This window comes from Chiloscyllium punctatum, chromosome 11 (assembly GCF_047496795.1).
Source record: "Chiloscyllium punctatum isolate Juve2018m chromosome 11, sChiPun1.3, whole genome shotgun sequence".
In the NCBI taxonomy this organism is placed as follows: Eukaryota; Metazoa; Chordata; class Chondrichthyes; order Orectolobiformes; family Hemiscylliidae; genus Chiloscyllium; species Chiloscyllium punctatum.
The window spans coordinates 1501178-1522133 of NC_092749.1; the positions used below are offsets into that span (position 1 = coordinate 1501178).

Sequence of the window (20956 nt, forward strand, 5' to 3'; positions counted from 1 at the left end):
CTGAATCCATGGAGTAGTACCGAATGTACAAGAGGGAGCTTGAAAAGGAGATTAACAGAGCTAAAATGGGATATGAAAAGGTACTGGAAGGGAAAATAAAGGAAAATCCAAAGCTTTTCACAGGTACATTAAGGATAAAATAAAAATGAGTGAAAGATTAGAGCACATTAAGTGCATGGAGCCAGATCATGTAGATCGGATTCAAACTGAATATTGTGTGTAATTAGTGAGAGGGACAGTGTGGGTACAGAAATCAGGGAGAAGGACAGCGAGACTTCAAAGAAATTAACACAGAGGGGAGGTTCTGAGTGGTCTGGCAGACTTAAAAGTGGATAAATCTCCGAGCTGGATGAAATGGATCCCAGGCTGTTGAGTGAGACAATGGGGGAAACAGTAGAGGTGCTGGCAATAATATTCAATTCCTGTCTGGCTACAGGAGAAATGCCAGAGAACTGAAGGATAGGGAATCGATGATGAATGGTAGGACCGTGAAAACACTGAGGATCAGAGGGGCCTAGGTGCACATGTTCACCAGTCCCTGAAGGTGTCAGGCCAGGTGGATAAAGTGGTAACGATGACACATGGTATGCCTGGCTTTATTAGCCAAGGTACAGAGCTCAAGAGCAGTGATGCGATACTGGAACCTGACAAAATGTTTGTTAGGCTACAGTTAGAGTATTGCGTACGGTTCTGGAAACCACACCATAGCAGAGATCTGATTGCACTGGAGAGAAGATTTACAAGGATGTTGCCTGGGCTGGAGAGTTTCACTTGTGAAGAGAGTGAAAATCTGGGATTGATTTCCTGAGAGCAGAGGAGATTGAGAGGGGACATGATTGAGATGTATAACATTATGAGGAGTATAGATAAGGAAAACAAACAGAAACTTTTCCCCTTAACGGAGGATCAGTGGGGACATAGATTTAAGTAAAGGGAAGAAAGTTCAAGGTAGCATGGTGGTTCATGGTTAGCACTGCAGCCTCACAGCCAAGGGACCTGGGTTGGATTTCAGACACGGGGGACCAACTGTGTGGAGTTTGCACGTTCTCCCCATGTTTGCGTGGGTTCCTCCAGGTACTCTGGTTTCCTCCCACAGTCCAAACATGTGTTGGTTAGGGTGGATTGACCATGCTAAACTACTTATTGTATCCAAGGATGCGTAGGTTAGGTGAATTAGCCATGAAAGATAGGGGGTTATGGGGATAGGGTTTGGGGGTGTTGAGTCTGGGTAGGATGCTCTTCAGACGGTCAGTTGAACTCGATGGGCCGAAAGGCCTGCTTCCACACTCTGGGCATTCTATGAGGTGTGAAGAAAAACGCTTTCTCCCGGAGATGGGAATCTGGAATTCACTGACTGTAAGGGTGTCAGAGACAGAAATCCTCATCGCATTGAAGGAGAATGGAGATGTGCACTTGCAAAATGTTCAAGGCTACGGGCTAAGTGTTGGAATACACATTGATGAATTGCCCAGTCTGTCCCTCCCTCATACAATCCCACAGTCATAGATGTTCACAACACAAAGACCCATCAGCCCATTGTGCCTCGAGTCAACAGCTTTATGTTGGTTAAAGGCTTAGATTCCTTTCCAATAATGATAACAACCAAATTGATGGTCAATAGACAAGACATTCTCTGCACTTTCTGTATTATCTCACATTTAACATGCATCTAGTCAGATTAATGCAACAAAAGATTGAACATGTAGATGTAGGAATACCCGCTGATCTGATGCTAGTCCAGACACTGCCATATATGTACTCCCAATGGTCTTGATCTTTTCAATATCACGAAAGCGTTCATCAGCCATCAGCTATAGAGAGAAACAAAGGGAACATAATCAATTTATATCAACATTACAAATCATACAAAGGAGGGTCAGGGAGCGATTGAGATTGACAGCACAGAGAAGAGCCATCTGCCCATCACCTCTGAGCTGATCAAGAACATCCCAACTGTTCTAATCCCATTTTACAGCATTTGGCCCATTGATTTGTATGCCTTGACATCACACACACATCGAAATATCTCTTCAATGTGATGAGGGTGCCTGCCTGTCCCACCCTGAATGAGTTTCACATTCCCACCACCATTTTCCCAGTGACAGCACATTTCCCCAAATCCCCTCTCAACCTCCTGCACCTTACCTTAAATCTAAGCCACACCTATTTAGTAGAGTTTTGATCTCCTTATCTGAGGAAGGAATTTGCTAAAGCATTTGACAAGGTCCCCTCCTGGTAGGTTAGTCGAGAATATTAAGTGATGTGGGATCCACAGTGAGTTGCTAAGTTGGAAACAAAATTGGCTTGGTCATAAAAGACAGAGGGTAGCTGTGAAGGGTGTTTTTCTGACTGAAAATCTGTTGCCAGTGGTGTTCCACAGGGGTCAGTGCTGGGACTTCAGTTGTTTGTTATATTTATAAATGATTTGGATTAAAATGTAGATGGTCTGATTAGTAAGTTTGCAGCTAACATGAAAATTGGTGGAATTATAGATGATTAGAAAGGTTGGCAAAGGATACAGTAGGATATACTTCAGTGAGAAAGTTGGGGGGAGACATGGCAGATGGTGTTTAAACCAGATGAGTGTGAGGTGATGCATTTTGGGAGGTCAAATGCAAGAGGAAATGGCAGGACTCTTAGGAGCATTGATACACAGAGGGATCTTTGGAGTATTGGGTACAATTCTGGTCACCACATTACAAGAAGAATGTGGAGGTTTTGGAGAGGATGCAGGAGAGGTTTACCACAATGCTGCCTGGATTGGAGTGTTTTAGCTGTAAGGAGATGGCAGACCAACTTAGATTTGTTTTTGCTGGGATGTTGGAGTCTGAGGGGTAACCTAATATAAGCATATAAAATTATAAGAGACATGGCTAGGGTGGATAGTCAGAGTCTTTTTCTCTGTATGGAAATGTGAGATACTGGGGGTATTAATTTAAGGTGGAAGGGGAAAGTTTAAAGGTGATGTGTAAGACTTTGGTTTTTACACAGAGGGAGGTAGCTGCCTGGAATGTGCAGCCAGGGGAGATGATAGAAGCATATGCGATAGCAACATTTCAGAGCATTTAGATAAAAACATGAACAGGCAGGGAATAGATGGATCGGGGCTATGTGCAGACAGATGGGATTAGTTTAGAATCGCATCGTGGGCAGCACAGACATGCTGGGCTGAAGGGCCTGTTCCTGTGCTGTATTATTCTACATTCTATGTTCCCCTTAATGACTCCATACACTGACCATAAGAGAGAGTTTGAATGTTTTTTTCAATATGTGTATATATGAATAAAAGTATATCTAATTCTTCCAAACTCAACAGATAAGGAGCCAATGTGTCCAACCTTTCTTAAGATAACTCTGTCAGCCTATTATCATTCATCGGAATCTTCTCTTAACTGTTCCAAATGTAATGATATCCTTTTGTAACTAGGGAGACCAAAACTGTAGTCTCAGCAACACCTTATACAATCTATATTTTGCTACATTGTTATATTCCATTCCTTTGCAATAAATGAAAACACTGATCTACCTGCATATTAATTACTTGGATTCAGGTAGCAAGCCATTCAGATCTCCCTAGACCAGAAGGATTTGCAGTCTCTCTCTCTCTTACATCAAATGATATGCTGATTTGCAATACTTCCTGACAAGAGATTAATATGTTCACATTTTCTCACATACTCCATTGCCAGATCTTTGCCAATTACACACTGTCAATCAACTGATAATTGGTCAGGTTACAGTGTGGCACACTGACGATTGGTCAGGTTACAGTGTGAAAACGACAACGTTGTTGAGGAGATTACTGAGATACAGGCTACTAGACTAGGTGTGATTGAGGTTCACAAGGAAGAGGTATTAGAAATCCTGCAGAGTGTGAAAATAGATAAGTCCCCTGGGCCGGATGGGATTTATCCTCGGATCCTCTGGGAAGCCAGGGAGGTGATTGCCGAGCTTTTGGCATTGATCTTTAAATCGTCATTGTCTACAGGAATAGTGCCAGAAGACTGGAAGATAGCAAATGTGGTTCCCCTGTTCAAGAAGGGGAGTAGAGAAAATCCTGGTAATTATAGACCAGTGAGCCTCACTTCAGTTGTTGGTAAAGTGTTGGAAAAGGTTATAAGATAGGATTTATAATCATCTAGAAAAGAATAATTTGATTAGGGATAGTCAGCATGGTTTTGTGAAGGGTAGGTCGTGCCTCACAAACCTTATTGAGTTCTTTGAGAAGGTGACCAAACAGGTAGATGAGAGTAAACTGGTTGATGTGGTGTATATGGATTTCAGTAATGCATTCGATAAGGTTCCCCACAGTAGGCTATTGTACAAAATGTAGAGGAATGGGATTGTGGGAGATATAGCAGTTTGGATCAGTAATTGGCTTGCTGAAAGAAGACAGAGGGTGGTGGTTGATGGGAAATGTTCATCCTGGAGTCCAGTTACCAGTGGTGTACTGCAAGGGTCGGTGTTGGGTCCACTGCTGTTCGTCATTTTTATAAACGACCTGGATGAGGGTGTAGAAGGGTGGGTTAGTAAATTTGCAGACGACACTAAGGTCAATGGAGTTGTGGATAGTGACGAAGGATGTAGTAGGTTACAGAGAGACATAGATAAGCTGCAGAGCTGGGATGAGAGGTGGCAAATGGAGTTTAATGCAGACAAGTGTGAGGTGATTCACTTTGGTCGGAGTAACCGAAATGCAAAGTACTGGGCTAATGGTAAGATTCTTGGTAGTGTAGATGAGCAGAGAGATCTCGGTGTCCAGGTACACAGATCCTTGAAAGCTGCCACCCAGGTTGATGGGGTTGTTAAGAAGGGTTAAGTGTTTTAGCTTTTATTAATAAAGGGATTGAGTTCCGGAACTAGGAGGTTATACTGCAGCTGTACAAAACTCTGGTGCAGCCGCACTTGGAGTATTGTGTACAGTTCTGGTCACTGCATTATAAGAAGGATGTGGAAGCTTTGGGAAGGGTGCAGAGGAGATTTACTGGGATGTTGCCTGGTATGGAGGGAAGGTCTTACGAGGAAAGGCTGAGGGACTTGAGGCTGTTTTCATTAGAGAGAAGAAGGTTGAGAGGTGACTTAATAGAGACATGTAAGATAATCAGAGGGTTAGATAGGGTGGACAGGGAGAGCCTTTTTCCAAGTATGGTGACGGCGAGCACGAGGGGGCATAGCTTTAAATTGAGGGGTGATAGATATAGGACAGATGGCAGAGGTAGTTTCTTTACTCAGAGAGTAGTAAGGGTATGGAATGCTTTGCCTGCAACGGTAGTAGATTCACCAATCTTAAGTATACTTAACTCGTCATTGGACAAGCATATGGACGCACATGGAATAGTGTAGGTTAGATGGGCTTCAGATTGGTTCCACAGATCAGCGCAACATCGAGGGCCGAATGTTCTATGTTTTATGATACAGTGAGGCACACTAACAATTGGTCAGGTTGGCAGTGTGGTACACTGACAATTGGTCAGGATTCGTGTGGCACACTGACAATTGGTCAGGTTTGAAGTTTGGCACACTGATAATTGGTCAGGTTTGCAGTGTGGTACACCGATAATTGGTCAGGTTTACAATGTGGTACACTGACGATTGGTCAGGTTTGCAGTGTGGTACACTGACGATTGGTCAGGTTTGCAGTGTGGTACACTGACGATTGGTCAGGTTTGAAGTTTGGCACACTGATAATTGGTCAGGTTTGCAGTGTGGTACACTGACGATTGGTCAGGTTTGCAGTGGGGTACACTGACGATTGGTCAGGTTTGCAGTGGGGTACACTCACGATTGGTCAGGTTTGCAGTGTGGTACACTGACGATTGGTTTGGTTTGCAGTGTGGTACACCGATAATTGGTCAGGTTTGCAGTGTGGTACACTGATGATTGGTTAGGTTTGCAGTATGGTACACTGACGATTGGTCAGGTTACATTGATAAGGTTCCCCATGGTAGGCTCATTCAGAAGGTCAGGAGGAATGGGATACGGGGGAACTTAGCTGTCTGGATACAGAATTGGCTGGCCAACAGCGAGTGGTAGTAGAAGGAAAATATTCTGCCTGGAAGTCTGTGGTGAGTGGTGTTTCCACAGGGCTCAGTCCTTGGGCCTCTACTGTTTGTAATTTTTATTAATGACTTGGATGAGGAGATTGAAGGATGGGTCGGCAAGTTTGCAGATGACACAAAGGTTAGAGGTGTCGTTGACAGTATAGAGGACTGTTGTAGGCTGCAGCGGGACATTGACAGGATGCAGAGATGGGCTGAGAGGTGGCAGATGGAGTTCAACCTGGATAAATGTGAGGTGATGCGTTTTGGAAGGTCGAATTTGAAAGCTGAGTACAGGATTAAGGATTGGATTCTTGGCAGTGTGGAGGAACAGAGGGATCTTGGTGTGCAGGTACATAGATCCCTTAAAATGGCCACCCAAGTGGACAGGGTTGTTAAGAAAGCATATGGTGTTTTGGCTTTCATTAACAGTGGGATTGAGTTTAAGAGTCGTGAGATCTTGTTGCAGCTTTATAAAACTTTGGTTAGACTGCACTTAGAATACTGCACCCAGTTCTGGTCGCCCTATTATAGGAAAGATGTGGATGCTTTGGAGAGGGTTCAGAGGAGGTTTTTACCAGGATGCTGCCTGGAGTGGAGGGCTTATCTTATGAAGAGAGGTTGACTGAGCTTGGACTTTTTTCATTGGAGAAAAAGAGGAGGAGAGGGGACCTAATTGAGGTATACAAGATAATGAGAGGCATAGATAGAGTCGATAGCCAGAGATTATTTCCCAGGGCAGAAATGACTAACACAAGGGGTCATAGTTTTAAGCTGGTTGGAGGAAAGTATAGAGGGGATGTCAGAGGCGGGTTCTTTACACAGAGAGTTGTGAGAGCATGGAATGCGTTGCCAGCAGCAGTTGTGGAGGCAGAGTCATTGGGGACATTTAACAGACTGCTGGACATGTATAGGGTCACAGAAATTTGAAGGTGCATACATGAGGATTAATGGTCGGCACAACATCGTGGGCTGAAGGGCCTGTTCTGTGCTGTACTGTTCGATGTTCTATATTCTATTGAGGCACCCTGACGATTGGTCAGGTTTGCAGTGTGGCACACTGATGATTGATTACACCTCTTCCCGCCCTACCTCCTGCAAAAATGCCATCCCATATTCCCAATTTCTCCGCCTCTGCCGTATCTGCTCCCAGGAGGACCAGTTCCACCACAGAACATACCAGATGGCCTCCTTCTTTAGAGACCGCAAATTCCCTTCCCACGTAGTTAAAGATGCCCTCCAACACATCTCGTCCACATCCCGCACCTCTGCCCTCAGACCCCACCCCTCCAACAAGGACAAAACGCCCCTGGTGCTCACCTTCCACCCTACCAACCTTCGCATAAACCAAATCATCTGCCAACATTTCTGCCACTCCAAACAGACCCCACCACCCGTGATATATTTCCCTCCCCACCCCTTTCCGCCTTCCGCAAAGACTGTTCCCTCCGTGACTACCTGGTCAGGTCCACGCCGCCCCTTCAATCCACCCTCCCATCCTGGCACCTTCCCCTGCCACCGCAGAAACTGTATAACCTATAACCATCCCTCACTGTATAACCACATCCCTCACTGTATAACCTGTATAACCTCCTCCCTCACCTCCATCCAAGGCCCTAAAGGAGCCTTCCACATCCATCAAAGTTTTACCTGCACATCCACTAATATCATTTATTGTATCCGTTGCTCCCGATGTGGTCTCCTCTACATTGGGGAGACTGGGCGCCTCCTAGCAGAGCACTTTAGGGAACATCTCCGGGACACCCGCACCAATCAACCAAACCACCCCATGGCCCAACATTTCAACTCCCCCTCCCACTCTGCCGAGGACATGGAGGTCCTGGGCCTCCTTCACCGCCGCTCCCTCACCACCAGACGCCTGGAGGAAGAACGCCTCATCTTCCGCCTCGGAACACTTCAACCCCAGGGCATCAATGTGAACTTCAACAGTTTCCTCATTTCCCCTTCCCCCACCTCACCCTAGTTCCAAACTTCCAGCTCAGCATTGTCCCCATGACCTGTCCTACCTGCCTATCTTCTCTTCCACCTACCCACTCCATCCTTCTCCCCCCCGCCCCGACCTATCACCTTCAAATTCCCTCCCCCTCTCACCTATTGTACTCTATGCTACTCTCTCCCCACCCCCACTCTCCTCTCTCTTATCTCTCCAGCTTCAGGCTCACTGCCTTTATTCCTGATGAAGGGCTTTTGCCTGAAATGTCGATTTTACTGCTCCTTGGATGCTGCCCAAACTGCTGTGCTCTTCCAGCATCACTAATCCAGACTCTGATAATTGGTCAGGTTTTCAGAGTGGTGCTCTGATGTTTGGTCAGGTTTGCAGTGCGGCACACTGATAATTGGTCAGGTTATATTGAGGCACACAGTCAATTGGTCAGGTTTGCAGTGTGTCACGCAGATGATTGATTACATCTCTTCCCACCCTACCTCCTGCAAAAATGCCATCCCATATTTCCAATTCCTCCACCGTATCTGCTCCCAGGAGGACCAGATCCACCACAGAACACACCAGATGGCCTCCTTCTTTAGAGATCGCAATTTCCCTTCCCACATGGTTAAAGATGCCCTCCAACACATCTCGTCCACATCCCTCACCTCCGCCCTCAGACCCCACCCCTCCAACAAGGACAGAACGCTCCTGGTGCTCACCTTCCACCCTACCAACCTTCCCATAAACCAAATGATCCGCCAACATTTCTGCCACCTCCAAACAGACCCCACCACCAGGGATATATTTCCCTCCCCACCCCTTTCTACCTTCCACAAAGCCATCCGTGACTACCTGGTCAGGTTTGCAGTGGGGTACACTCACGATTGGTCAGGTTTGCAGTGTGGTACACTGACGATTGGTCAGGTTTGCAGTGAGGTACACTGATGATTGGTCAGGTTTGCAGTGTGGTACACTCACGATTGGTCAGGTTTGCAGTGAGGTACACTGACGATTGGTCAGGTTTGCAGTGAGGTACACTGACGATTGGTCAGGTTTGCAGTGTGGTACACTGACGATTGATCAGGTTTGCAGTGTGGTACACTGACGATTGGTCAGGTTTGCAGTGTGGTACACTGGCAATTGGTCAGGTTACATTGAGGCACACTGACAATTGGTCAGGTTTGCTGTGTGGCACATTGGCACATACTGGAAATGAGGTACTTTTGTACACTGGGGCTGTTTATTTACTCGGGGCAAAAACAAGGACTTTAGATGCTGGAAACCAGAGTCTAGATGAGAGTGTGGTGCTGGAAAAGCACAGCAGGTCAGGCAGCATCCGAGGAGCAGGAAAATCGACGTTTCGGGCAAAACGTTTTGCTATCTTCCCCCACCCTCCTCTCTGACCTATCACCTCCATCTCCACCCCCATTCACCTATTGTACTCTATGCTACTTTCTCCCCACCCCTACCCCCCTCTCATTTATCTCTTCACTCTGCAGTCACCCTGTCTCTATTCCTGATGAAGGGCTTTTGCCCAAAACGTCTATTTTCCTGCTCCTCGGATGCTGCCTGACCTGCTGTGTGTTTCCGGTGCCACTCTGATCTAGACTCTGTTTATTTATTCGCTCATGAAGTGTGGGCATTGCTGGCTGGCCAGCATTTTCTATTGCCTGTCTCTAGCTGCTCCTGAACTGAGTAGATCACTCAGCCGTTCAGAGGCCCAGTTGATACTCCACATAATACTGCAGGATGTCAGGAGGGTGATGGAATACTCCCCACTTGCCCTGGATGGGGGCAGCTCCATCAAAGTTCAACAAACTCAGCACTGTCCAGGATGCTGCAAGGGGTAAGTATTTATTCAGTTACTCCAGACACCTTGTGCATGGTGAGAATCAACAGAAGCAGGTATAGTACAGGCATGTTTGTAAAGACTATCACACTGTCATATGTCATAGTCATAGAGATGTATAGCACAGAAACAGACCCTTCAATCCAATTTGTTCATGCTGATTAGATATCCTAATTTAATCCAGTCCCATTTGCCAGCACAGCCCATATCCCTCTGAACCCTTCCTATTCATATACCCATCCAGACGCCTTTTAAATGCTGTAATTGTACCAGACTCTGTCACTTCCTCTGGCAGCTCATTCCATACACCCACTACTGTCCACATGAAATCGTTGCCCCTTAGGTCCCTTTTAAATCTTTCCCATCTCACTCTAAACAAATGCCCTCTAGTTCTGGATTCCCCTAACGAGGGGAAAGACCTTGTCTATACTAGATTCCAAATTCAAAATTAGAATACTTACATCATCAAAGTCAGCAATGATCTCATTAAGCAGCTGCAAGCATTCAATTCCCTGTTGGTTTCCCTCGGCCTGTGAGTAAAACGCAGCAAATTCTGGGATGGAGGCAAACAGAACGCCGACACTGTCATGTGATTCCGAATAGAGATCCTGGAAATAACGAAACAGCAAAGAAATCACATCGAATTTGCAATGATTAAAGAAATGGTCAATCTCATCAGAATAGCCATATTATTAATACAGTGTAGAGTTAGCATTAACCTAAAATGGCAGATCATATTTACACATAACAAAGCTAGTATAAACTCAGACAGAGGTCAATATCCAAGCAGCGAGGCAGTAGTATTTACGAACAGCAGGGTTAGTCTTATTATAAAACAGATTACTGGGGAGATAAAAAGTCTTAAATATTGATAAGCAGAAATTTCTTCCAACTAAGTGCTGGGAAAACTGAAGACCTCGGCCTAGATTTTGCTGCCTGACAGTTGTAAAGTGCGAAGGGTGGTCAGACATGCAGGTAACTCATGCTGTGAGTTTTCATCAACAGTTGTGAGATTTTTTTACAAGGAATACGTGAATTTTTAATTTAAAATTGTTTATTTTAATTCTTTTCCTGGGCATTTCAAAAACCTGCTGTTGTTATTGAGAGACTCGGGAGTTCTGTCCATTTGGTGAGTGGGTGTAGCAGATGATCCAACTGGTATTCAGGGGCCATGGGGAGTATGGAGAGAGCATAGATTGGTGAGGGCTGCTGGAGGGTTTGAGGAGTTTCACTTACAGGGGAATTTGATGGACATTATGGTGTAAAGGGACATGTGGGAATACAGGGGAAATAAAGGAAACCAAAGGGTGTGGAGTACACAAAGGGGTGTGTGACCATGTGTGGAGTTGTAAGCTAGGGGTCCTTACTGTGTCCCTCTCCCTCCTGATGCTGCCTGCCTTGCTGTGTTCCTCTCCCTCTTGATGCTGCCTGCTTTGCTGTGTTCCCTCTCCCTCCTGATACTGCCTGCCTTGCTGTGTCCCCCCTCCCTCCTGATACTGCCTGCCTTGCTGTGTTCCCCCTCCCTCCTGGTGCTGCCTGCCTTGCTGTGTTCGCCCTCCCTCCTGATGCTGCCTGCTTTGCTGTGTTCCCTCTCCCTCCTGATACTGCCTGCCTTGCTGTGTTCCTCTCCCTCCTGATACTGCCTGCCTTGCTGTGTTCCCCCTCCCTCCTGATGCTGCCTGCCTTGCTGTGTTCCCCCTCCCTCCTGATGCTGCCTGCCTTGCTGTGTCCCCCCTCCCTCCTGATACTGCCTGCCTTGCTGTGTTCCCTCTCCCCCCTGATGCTGCCTGCCTTGCTGTGTTCCCCCCCCCCCCCCCCTGATGCTGCCTGCCTTGCTGTGTTCCCCCCCCCCTCCTGATGCTGCCTGCCTTGCTGTGTTCCCCCCCCCCTCCTGATGCTGCCTGCCTTGCTGTGTTCCCCCTCCCTCCTGATACTGCCTGCCTTGCTGTGATCCTCCAAGCTCCTGCTTGTCTACTGGGAGAAAGTGAGGACTGCAGATGTTGGAGATCAGAGTTGCGAGTGTGGTGCTGGAAAAGCACAGCAGGTCAGGCAGCATCTGAGGAGCAGGAGAATCAATGTTTTGGGTATAAGCCCTTCATCAGGAATGTGGCTTGTGGACCAGGGGTGCTGAGAGATAAATGGGAAGCGGTGGGGTTGGGGGTGGGGGGTGGAGGAAGATAGCTGAGAATGTGATAGGTAGATGAAGGTAAGGGAGAAGGTGATAGGTCAGAGGGAGGAGTGATGGACAGGACCAGAGGGTAGTGCCGAGTTGGAGGTTTGGGACTGGGATAATGTGGGGGGACTGCCTTGGGACCCTGCAATGACACGGGATAAATGTGGATTTCCACAGCATCCTCATTTCCCCTCCCCCACATTATCCCAGTCCCAAACCTTCAACTTGGCTCTGCCCTCCTGACCTGTCTGAAACCTTTCCCATCTATCCGCCCCATGCCCCCCCTGACCTATCCTCTTCTCCCTCACCTTCATCTATCCATTGCATTCTCAGCTCCCTTCCCCCAATCTCACCCACCCTCTCATTTATCTCTCAGCTCCAACCCCCCCCCCCCCCCCCCCGCCACAAGCCTCATTCCTGATGAAGGGCTTATGCCCAAATTGTCAATTCTCCTGCTTCTCGGATGCTGCCTGACCTGCACCACATTCTCGACCCCTGCTTATCTCCCCCTAACCTCTCCTTTGAGATTACCCCACATGAGGCTATGTCTACTCTGTCAATCTCCTTTGGCATCCTTTACATCTCAATTAAATCTCCTCTTATTGTTCTAAACTTGAGACAGGTATGCCTAAACTGTGCTCAATCTCTCTTCATGGAGCACAATGTTCACTTCTAGGATCTATCTCATGACCCTTCTGTGAACTGCTGCCAATGCAATTACATCCTTCTCAGGTCAAGGGAAGAACATTGTCAGGAATACTCCAGGTGCTGTCTCACTAATGCCTTGTACAATTGCAGGAACACTTCCCAACTTTTATATTCTCTTCCTTTCACAATGAATGACATAACTCCAACTGCCTTTTTTATTACCTGTTGTACTAGTTTTCTGTGATTTCATGCCCAAAGCCATCCTGATCTCTCTGGTCTAAAGCACTCTGAGGTTTCTCTCCATTTCAATAATACACTGCCTTTCTATTTCTCCCACAAAAATGGATAACCATTTCGGAACTAACTCTGGTCACTAGAGAAAACATGAAGACCATGATTTGAAGCAGAGAGCCAGAAGGTTCTGTAAAGTGCAGACTGAAAAGATGGCTGAAGAAAATACAATTCTGTTGATCAAAAGAAACTTAGACATAAACTTAACAATGAAATATTCACAGCTCAATGGAGAAAGATTGGATGTTGGATCAAACCTGACAATGTTTTTAAAGGATTTATTCAATATCTAACCCTGTGCTCCTGCCCTGGGAGTGTTCGATGGGGTACAGTGTCGAAGGAGTTTTATTCTGTATCTAACCTCGTGCTGTCCCTACCCTAGGAGTTTTTGCTGAGGGACAGCGTTTGGTCACAAAACTGAGTGTGTGACAGTTTAATGAGGAATTAGTACAGCACGTGTGTCTCAGGGATGAAAGGTTTTGACTGATACTTGCTGTTGAATTTACACTTGGAGCTATTATCGTACTTCATCATCTGGATCCTTGTTAAGGAAATGTCGTGCGATGTGACTGGGCAGCATGTTATTCAATAGATCCTCATTATGTTTCCGCAGCACTGCCATTTCTTCCATTTCCTGTCTGGCTAGTAGTCTCCAAAGGAAGTCCAGACGTGCAGTTGCTTCAATCTGATAGGCCACAGAACAGAAAGAGTTTCATGTAATTGGAAGGTAGTAAGTTCCTTGGGGGGGGGGGGGGGGGGGGGCTCAGGTACCCTAATCCAGACTGTGAAAATAACAGCATAAGGAGCAACAGCAATTCCTACACTATATAAGAGACCTTACTTGATCAGTATATTTCCAAGCCTAGCAAAGAAGGAAGGAGTGATGAATCTTGTTCTAGACAATAAAATGGAGCAAGTGCCTCATGTTTAAGTGAGAGAGCATCATAGGAATGACTGTGACATAACAACATGTGGGCGGCACGGTGGCACAGTGGTTAGCACTGCTGCCTCACAGCGCCAGAGACCTGGGTTCAATTCCCGCCTCAGGCGACTGACTGTGTGGAGTTTGCACGTTCTCCACGTGTCTGCGTGGGTTTCCTCTGGGTGCTCCGGTTTCCTCCCACAGTCCAAAGATGTGCAGATCAGGTGAATTGGCCATGCTAAATTGCCCGTAGTGTTAGGTAAGGGGTAGATGTAGGGGTATGGGTGGGTTGCGCTTCGGCGGGGTGGTGTGGACTTGTTGGGCTGAAGGGCCTGTTTCCACACTGTAAGTAATCTAATCTAATCTAATCTAAACATAAAGAATAGGAGCAAGAGAGTAGGCCATTCAGCCCCTCAAGTTTGCTCCACCGTTCCAATGATTGTGACTGACCTTCAAGGGGGAAAACTACTTGCCCACCTGGTCGCCTATGTCCCTTGATTTCTCAGAGCTCAAAAGGCTGTCCATCTCAACATCAAATATATTCAATGGGATTGCATCCAGATATCAGTTGGAACTTCTGCAGCATTGCATGATGCCTGCGCTTCTAAGGACTGCATGTAGTAGGTTTCCTGGGATGGGCAGTTAGGACATACCTTTCACCAAGTATCTGGGCGGCACGGTGGCACAGTGGTTAGCACTGCTGCCTCACAGCGCCAGAGACCCGGGTTCAATTCCCGCCTCAGGCGACTCTCTGTGTAGAGTTTGCACATTCTCCCCGTGTCTGCGTGGGTTTCCTCCGGGTGCTCCGGTTTCCTCCCACAGTCCAAAGATGTGCAGGTCAGGTGAATTGGCCATGCTAAATTGCCTGTAGTGTTAGGTAAGGTGTAGATGTAGGGGTATGGGTGGGTTGCGCTTCGGCGGGGCGGTGTGGACTTGTTGGGCCGAAGGGCCTGTTTCCACACTAAGTAATCTAATCTAACCCAGCCATTCCACTACACTGCCACTGAATGTTGAGAGCAATTAGGAGTTTAGCAAAGTTACCTGTCGTCCTTGGTAAAAGACCGTCACCACAAACAGGAGCATTAGCATAAAGGTGATTCCCCGCTGCCAATCCGAATAAGATCTAAAAGCACAGAGGATGAGAGGAAGAGATAAAGACATCATTAGATTCTTCTGCAAAAATATTACATGTTTTTCCAGCTCAATCCCAGGAAGTGATTGTTGCCCTGGAGGGGCCGATCGTATTTGGTATGCAAGACTCAGTAATCAAAAATCAGAAAAGTGACTCAAAGGAATTAAACCAGCCAGGTGAACTAGCATCAGCCCAGACAATGGAAACAACTATGGCAAACTCAACCATCCAAAGTCCTCTTCACTAACATCTGGGAGATCAGTCTCACAGACGAGCCAATCAACAGCCTGACACAGTCATATTGACAGAATCAGACCTTACAGACAATATCCCAGACCCCACCATCACCATCCTGGGATATGTCCTGTACCACCTGCAGGACAGACCCAACAGAGAGGGGAGGGGGGGCAGAGTGGGATACAGTTGGGAGGGAGTTGTCCTGGGAGTCTTCAACATTGACTCTGGACGGGCATCCATGAGGCACTATGAGCCATCAACAGCAGCAGAATTAAATTCCAGCACAATCTGTAATCTCATGGCCTGGCATACCCCCCACTCATCATTACGATCAAGCCAGAGGAATCAACCCTCATTCAATTCATTTTCTTTAATGAATCTGTGCAGAGATTTTATGACACACCTCAGGAGCAAGTGGGACTTGAACACAGGGCTCCTGTCACAGAGGTAAGGACGCTACCACTGCACCAGAAGAGTGTCTCAGTCATGGTTCAATGGAAAGTACAGAAAGTTAAACTAGGAGTAGCACTAGGAACTAAAAATGAGGTGTCAACCTGATGAAGTTACCAAACAGGACTACTTACGTACCAAACGGCATAAGCAACAAGTGATAGACAGAGCCAAGCAATCCCATAACCAACACATCCAGTCATTAATCGGGGTGGTCTATTAAACAGTTCACTGTAGGAGGAGGCCCCACTAATATCCCCATCCTCAGTGATAGAAGAGCCCAGCACATCAGGGCAACAGATAAGGCTGAAGCTTTTGCAGCAATCTTCAGCCACAAGTGCCGAGGAGATGATCCATCTCAGGCTCCTCCAGTGGTCCCCAGTTGGGAACTAATACCAGCCTTCAGTCAATTTGATTCACTTCACGTGACACCAATAAAAATGTTGGAGGCATTGGATATTGCAAAGGCTATCGGCCCTGACAACATTTGAGCATTCTACTGAAGATTTTACTGCAAGATTTGTCACAACCCTAGCCAGCTGTTCCAGTCTAGCTAAATGTCAGCATCTACTCAAGAAGGTGGGAAATTGCCCAGACATGTCCTGTATATAAAAAAGACAAATTCAACCAGGCCAACTACTGTACCTTCAATCTAATCTTGATCATCAGTAAAGTAATGATGGATGCTATCAAGCAGCACCTGCTCACTGATGCTCAGTATGGTTCCACAACTGCCATTTATCTCCTGACCTCATTCCAGCTTTCATTCAAACATGAACAGAAGAACTGAATGCTAGAATTGAGGGCAGGTGAGAGTGACTGTCCTTGACATCAAGGCTGTAGTTGACCGAGTGTGGCATCAAGGAGCCCAAGAGAAACTGGACTGAATGGGTATCAGGAGGAACATCACAGAAAATCTTAGCTGGGTGCAGCCATGCTTTTTTGTTATTCATTCACAGGGTGTCAGCGTCACTGGCCAGGCCAGCATTTACTGCCCATCCCTAATTGTCCAGAGGGTAGTTCAGAGTCAACCATATTCCTGTGGGGCTGGAGTCATGTGTTGTTCAGACAAGATAAGGACAGAGGTTTCCTTCCTTAGTAGAATGGAAATAGTTATTGGAGTTCAGTTATCGCGCACAAGAAAATTTATGAAGCAGTTCCAGAGTAGTGTCTTAGACCAAACCATTCAGCTGCTTTCTCAATGACCTTTCATACATCATACAGCAGAGAGGAAATGTTCCATTAGACCAGAATAAGACCATTTGGCCCACTGAGTCCACTCTGCCACTGATCGAGATCATGACTGATCTGATGATCCTCAAATTCATTTTCCTACCTTTTTCCCCATAATCCTCTATTCCCCAACTGATGAAACATCTGTCTAACTCAGCCATGATTATAGTTAATGACCCAGCTCTGACAGTCCTCTGTGGTACTGCATTCCACAGATTGACTCCCCTCTGAGAGAGAAAATCTCTCATCTCTGCATACCATGAGTGATCCCTTTCATTGAGATGATGCCCCTAGGTCCTGGATTCTCCTATACAAATATTGTACATTTCAACAAGGTGGCCTGTCATTCTTCTATATTCCAATGGGTACAGGCCTAACCTACTCAACCTCTTGCCATAACACGAGTCCCTCCATACCCAGGATCAGTGTAGTGAATCTTCCCTGAACTGACTCAATGCCAATAAATGCTTCCATCAATAAAAGGACCAAAACTATCCAGGTATTCTAGGTGTAGTTTAAAGGGCCTTGTATAGTTTTAGCCAGACTTCCTATTTTTATACTCCATTTCCTTTGAAATAACATTCCATTTGCTCGCTGAGCTAGAAGGTTCATTTTCAGATGTTTTGTCACCATTCTAGGTAACATCTTCAGTGAGCCTCTGGACAAAGCACTGCTGGTGTTTCCTGCTTCTATTTATATGTTTGGGTTTCCTTGGGTTGGTGGTGTCATTTCCTGTGGTGATGTCATTTCCTGTTCTTTTTCTCAGGGGGTGGTAAATGGGGTCCAAGTCAATGTGTTTGTTGATAGAGTTCTGGTTGGAATGCCATGCTACTAGGAATTCTCGTGTTTGTCTCTATTTGGCTTGTCCAAGGATGGATCTGTTGTCCCAGTCAAAGTGGTGTCCAACATACCACGCTTCTATGGATTACCCAAAATTCACAAACCAGGAGCACCCCCCCGCCCCCCCAGACCAAAATTCACAAACTAGGAGCCCCCCTCAGACCCATAGTCTTGCTACCTGGAACACCAACTTACAGATTGGCCAAGGAGCTACACCAAAGACTAAAACACTGAGTAGAAGATTCATGCCACTCCATCTACTCCACCCAAGAATTCCTGAAGACCATCAAAGACACCAAGATAGAAGAGGATGAAATAATTACGTCCTTTTACGTAATAGCCCTGTTCATATCAATCAACATCAACCTGGCCAAGGAAACACTGACTACATTATTAGAAGACCCAAAGCCACATACATCAAACACCAACTTCATCAGCAAGGACGGTATCGTCAAGCTAGTGGACCTATGCCTTACCATCCACTTCACCTTCAACAACAAAACCTACAGACAAACCAACGGAACACCCATGGGATCTCCAATATCAGGGTTCTTAGCAGAGGCAGTAATGCAGAGACTCAAACAATCAGCTCTGCCAACCATCCAACCCAAACTCTGGGTCCACTACGTGGATGACGCCTTTGTCATCACTAAACGAAACAAATGAGAGGAAACCTTCAAGACCACCAATAATAGCCTTACTGGCATAAAATTCACTAAAGAGGAGGAAAACAACAACAAACTGCCATTCCTAGATGTCACAGTAGAGTGAACAGCCAATGGGGAACTTCAAACCAGCGTCTACAGGAAAACAGCACATACGGACCAAATATTGAACTACAGACGCAATCATCCTAACATCCATAAACGAAGCTACATCAGAACATTATTTCAATGAGCCAACACACACTGCAGCACAGAGGAACTATGAAGAGCAGAGAAAAATCAGCTATACAAAACGACATGACCCTCTCTCACTAGTATCCTTACATACAGATGAGAAAGGACACCACTTTGACTGGGACAACACATCCATCCTAGGACAAGCCAAACAGAGACACACATGAGAATTCCTAGAAGCATGGCATTCCAACCAGAACTCTATCAACAAACACATTGACTTGGACCCCATTTACCACCCCCTGAGAAAAAGAGCAGGAAATGACATCATCAACTCAAGGAAACTCAAACATATAAATAGAAAGCAGGAAACACCAGCAGTGATTCATCTGGAGGCTCACCAAAGATGTTACCTAGTCTGGTGACGAAACATCTAAAAATGGACCTTCCAGGTCAGTGAGCAAACCTACATCCAAAACCTCAACCTGAGCTACAAATCTTCTCAAAACTTGCTAATTCCATTTGCCTTCCATATTACCTGATGGAATTTGATGCTAGCTTGTTTTTGTTTTTTCACAAGGTTTCTCCAATCCCTCTGCACTGCAGCTTTCTGCAGTCTTCCTCCATTTAAATAATACTGAGCTCCTCTATTCTTCCTGACAAAGTCTATAACTTCACACTTTTCTACATTACCTTGCATATGCCAAGTTTTTAACCAGTCTGTATCCCTCTCCAGACTCTGTTATTCTCAGCAATTACCTTGCCACTTACTTTTGTATCATCTGCAAATTTGACAACAGGACATTCATTTGCTTCATCCAAGCCAATAACATTATATTGTAAATTATTGTGACCCTGGCACTAATCCCTGTGACACTCCACTAGTTACAGTTTGCCATCCTGAAAGTGCCCTCTTTACCTCACTCTCTTCCACTAGGTAGCCAATTGTCTGTCTATGCTCGTATTCTACTTTGATGAATTTTCTGATGATTACACAATGTTGAGCATAATTTGTGACTCTTCAGACAGTGAGGCAGTTCATACCCAAATATAGTTAAGAGCTGGACAATATCCAGGCTCAGGGTGACAAGGGGCAAGTAACATTCACATTTTAAAAATGCCAGTCAATGAAAATGTCCAGCAAGAGAGAATCTAACCATCTCCACTCGACATTCAATTAAATTAATATCATTATATCCCCTACAATAATATGTAATACAGCAGCTTTAAGAGCAGGTCAGAGGCTAGGAATAACTGCAGTGAGTAACTCACCTCCTGACTCTCCAAAACCTGTCCACCATCTAAAAGGCACAAGTCTGGAGTGTGATGGAATTCTCCCCACTTGCCTGGATGAGTTTAACTCCAAAAACTCTAAAGAAGCTTGACATCATTCAAAACAAAGTAGCTACTTGATTGGCACCAGATCCACAAACATGCACATCCTCCATCACTGACGTTCAGTAACAGCAGTGTGTACTATCTGCAAGATGCACTGCAGAAATTCACCAAGACTCCTTAGACAGAACCTTGCAAAGCCATGACCATTTCTAGAAGATCATCATCACCTGCAAGTTCCCCTCCAACCCACTCACCATCTTGGAAATATATCACTGTTCCTTCAGTGTCACTGGGTCAAAGTCCTGAAATTCCCTCCCTACGGGCATTGTGGATCTACCTACATCACATGGACTGCAGCGGTTCAAGAAGGCACCACCCTGACCTCTCAAGGGGCAACTAGGGACGGGCAATAAATGCTGGACCCAGCCAGTGACGCCCACAGGCTGTGAATGAATTCAGAAAAAAGATGGCTGACATTTGTTTGTTTCTGCATTTTAAAAATATCATATACATTTCATCAAAATCCAACTAAAAATCAGCAAACATACTGTGATCTGGAATCTGATTCCAGTTTATATTTAGAATAATAGATATTAAATATCTTCGGCATCAATGTACAGAAGTTTAGAAACAAATCAGCTAAAATATAACTAGAAATAAAGGAGAAATGGATGATGGAGGAACTGTTTAATTAGAAATATTATCATAGGATGTTAACAAAAACAGGAGGAGATTTACATGGATTGAAATAATAGGTCACATTATGAAGAGAATATTGCACAACATCAAAACATACGAAACAGGAACAGCTACAGACAAGCCGACTAATGTTCTTTAAGAAGGGCATCTGCTGTCCTCACAAGTTATAGCGAGCACATGACTTCAGACAAACAGCAATGTGATTCCTTTGAAATGGCCAAGCAAGCCACTCAGGTCAAGGCCAATCATCGAAGAGCAACAAATTCTGGTCTTGCCAGTGACATCATCTCCCATGAAAATATACAGCCCCTTGAGCTTT

General features: G+C 45.7%; 1 protein-coding gene across 1 annotated transcript in view; it reads right to left on the minus strand.

Moving 5' to 3' along the window:
* Positions 1-20956, minus strand: part of LOC140482632 (adenylate cyclase type 8-like) — a 160220-nt gene that overhangs the window by 15076 nt on the left and 124188 nt on the right. Inside the window, exons 15-18 of the mRNA XM_072580140.1 lie at positions 14911-14992; positions 13474-13632; positions 10297-10443; positions 1719-1811 (exon numbers count right to left, since the gene is read on the minus strand). Of these exons, the coding sequence (XP_072436241.1) occupies positions 1719-1811; positions 10297-10443; positions 13474-13632; positions 14911-14992 (481 nt within the window). The remainder of the gene's footprint in view (positions 1-1718; positions 1812-10296; positions 10444-13473; positions 13633-14910; positions 14993-20956) is intronic.